We start from the raw sequence: 3,055 nt of genomic DNA, 5'->3' as shown, positions 1-3,055 counted from the left end.
CTATGCTTTAAACAGTTTTCAAAGGGCCAACTACAACCCATACTAAAAAACATACAACCTTGATTGGAGAAATCACCCAAATTTTAGTTGGAAGAGTGAGAACAACAATGCACAAACTTCACAACCACCATTTCAAGCACACCACAATTTCCAAAATTCTCATGGATATGCACCTCCTTATGCTCCACCTTCTAGAAGAAATCTTGAGGAAACATTGTATGCATTCATTGAAAAGCAAGAGACAATCAATACTCAACTTGCTCAAAACATGACAGATTTTAAAGATACTCTTGCAAAATTAACATCAACATGACAGATTTTAAAGATACTCTTGCTAAATTAACATCTGCTCTCAGTTTCCAAGAGAAAGGTAAGTTTCCATCTCAAACACAACAAAATCCCAAGGGGCAATACAATGCAAATGCAAGTAGTTCCGGAAGCCAACACATGGATCAAGTCAAATCAGTCACTACTCTGCGTAGTGGTAAGGTTATTGAAAAACCCTCTATTAAACCTTATGAGAAAGATGATGAGTCAATCTCTGAGGGTAAGGAAGGGGTTGAATCTGAAAATTGCAAAGAAACGACTGATTCACCGCCAGCACTTCCATTTCCTCAAGCCATGACCAAACAAAGGAAAGTCAATCACAACTCTGAAATTTTTGAAATTTTCAAACAGGTAAGGATCAATATACCTTTGCTGGATGCTATTAAACAGGTTCCTTCCTATGCTAAATTTTTGAAAGATCTATGCATTGTGAAGAGAAAACTGAATGTGAAAAAGAAAGCCTTTCTAGCCGAACAAGTAAGTGCTATTCTTCAGAACAATAATGCTTTGAAATATAAAGACCCTGGTTGTCCTACAATTTCTTGCTTTATTGGAGAACAAAAAATTGAAAGAGCCTTACTTGATCTTGGAGCTAGTGTGAATTTACTTCCATATTCAGTTTTTCAGAGTCTCAATCTAGGTGAGTTAAAACCAACTTCTATATCTCTTTTACTTGCCGATAGATCTGTAAAAGTGCCTAGAGGAATAATTGAAGATGTGTTAGTACAAGTTGATAAATTCATTTATCCTGTGGATTTTATTGTCTTGGACACAAAACCTGTTGAAGCATGTAATTCATTTCCTATTAATTTAGGACATTCGTTTCTTGCAACCTCTAACGCATTGATTAATTATAGGAATGGACTGATGAAGCTATCATTTCGAAACATGACATTGGAGATGAATATTTTCAACATTTGCAAGCAACCTAGAGATGATAATGATTTACAAGAAGTAGATCATATTGACGAATTAGTTTATGATCAACTTGAATCTACTTTAAGTAAAAATGAGTTAGATGAATCTGAAGATTTGCAAATGATTTATTCCAAGGAAGAAATCACGGATGAAACAAGCACCGAAAATGTTGATGTGAATCTTTTGTCAACAACGACAACAGATTTGACATTTGACATCACACCAATCGATGATTACTTTCCTAACGAATCCTTACTTTCTCTTAGTCCAATTCCTTGGTGTGATAAAAATAACAATTTTCTTGCTTTAGGAGATTTGCCAGCTGATTGGAGTACCCAAGACAAAGAAAAGTTTTTGAATGAAGTGAAGAACTTTTATTGTGATAACCCTAACTTATTCAAATATTGTCCTGATCAAATATTTCAAAGATTCATTCCCGACAATGAGGTAAGTAGTGTCATTAAACTTTGTCATTCTGAAGCATGTGGAAGTTATTTCTCGTGAAAAAAGACAGCTATAAAAATCTTTCAAAATGGATTTTATTGCCCACCATGTTCAAGGACACGCATGCATTCTGCAAAACTTGTGAAAATTGTCAAAAAGTTGACACTGGTCAAAAAGTTTTTTTTTATAATTCTCAACTCTATTCATTCCCTAGAGAGCTAAGATCAAGATGGAACAATCCTTATGGGGCCTATGATATTGAGAATTCAATGAATGACAATGTTTTTAAGGAAAATGGACATCGTTTGAAAGCTTACTTTGATAATTTTCCTAGTGAAAATGAATCAACTGGTTTGAATGATCTTATAGATAAAGGTTGATTATTTTGTTTTTCTTACATTGTTTTTGTGTTTCTTTTTGAGTGATTTTTGCTAGTTTCTCTCATCCCGGTCAAATGGCAGACAACAGTACTTTGTGACTTCAGTCGATTCTTTCAGTTTCCCACAATAACTGATATCTGTGTATATATTTGTGCAATTCTTTGAATCTCTCTTCCAATTCTCATTTTGAAAATGGACACTAATCTTAAAAAATTGCAGATTAAAAAGTATTTTCCCGCTTTGCCTCAGAATGCGATTACAAAAATTTACCGTGCTAGATGTGCAAGATTGAGATTGTTAATGAATCATGGAATTCCTGAAGATATTCGCTGGTTGATTAAAGCGAAGGATCGATTATCATGTGAGTCCTCTAACTCCTTCATTTCACACATGTCTAGAACAGGTAAAAGCACTTTTGTAAAGAAACATCGTGCAAAACGACTGAAAGTATGTCATCGATGTGCTAGATGGACTTGTAATACACAATGTCGTTCTTTAGGAATGGTATCTATAAACCGTGAAGATAAAATACAATTCATTAAGGATGGCCTGAGTAAGGAGTCTTTAGATAATCTTCTATTGACTCTTGAGACGCATCCTAGTGGAGATGTGCATCGTGCAATTCATGATTTATGGCCCCATTTTCATAAAGAACATGATCGACTTAGTCTTGGGAATCTGACTAAAAAATACCCTGTTTACCAGTTTTTAAGAAAACTGGATGGGAAGCCTATCCCCGACCCATAGAGGGCGTTTAAGCCGTTCTTGGACGTAAAACCAAGGGAAGATGTGAGCTATAATCATAACTACTTGTACATACACATGCTTTTTCAAAAGTAAATAAATACAGAGAGAGAGAGAGAGTGTGTGAGACTCCAGCTGGCCTATATATAGGTGTTACGATTGTCTTTCTAATTTCTCATCTATAAAACCCTCTCTTCCTTCCTTTCATTTCTACTCAACCCATACATTCAACAACTACAGAA

The 3,055-nt window shown here is 35.0% G+C and overlaps 1 protein-coding gene across 1 annotated transcript; it reads left to right on the top strand.

Annotated features, from left to right (window-relative positions):
* Positions 1–309: 309 nt before the first annotated feature.
* Positions 310–2,816, top strand: LOC105112382 (uncharacterized). Its single transcript, XM_011008077.1, has 3 exons — positions 310–1,380; positions 1,863–1,977; positions 2,317–2,816. Exons 1-3 carry the CDS (start codon positions 310–312, stop codon positions 2,814–2,816), a joined length of 1,686 nt encoding a protein of 561 aa, XP_011006379.1.
* Positions 2,817–3,055: the final 239 nt, after the last annotated feature.

The sequence above is a fragment of the Populus euphratica genome, unplaced genomic scaffold, assembly GCF_000495115.2.
Source record: "Populus euphratica unplaced genomic scaffold, PopEup_1.0 scaffold568.1, whole genome shotgun sequence".
In the NCBI taxonomy this organism is placed as follows: Eukaryota; Viridiplantae; Streptophyta; class Magnoliopsida; order Malpighiales; family Salicaceae; genus Populus; species Populus euphratica.
This window is presented reverse-complemented; position numbering and strand designations above follow the sequence as displayed.

Excerpts from the sequence above, each read along its gene's own strand:
- LOC105112382 (XM_011008077.1), top strand. The coding sequence starts at position 310 with ATGACAGATTTTAAAGATACTCTTGCTAAATTAACATCTGCTCTCAGT. Across the intron at positions 1,381-1,862 it reads TGCAAATGATTTATTCCAAG|AAAGTTTTTTTTTATAATTC; the intron begins GAAGAAATCACG and ends GACACTGGTCAA. Across the intron at positions 1,978-2,316 it reads AATGAATGACAATGTTTTTA|AGAATGCGATTACAAAAATT; the intron begins AGGAAAATGGAC and ends CCGCTTTGCCTC.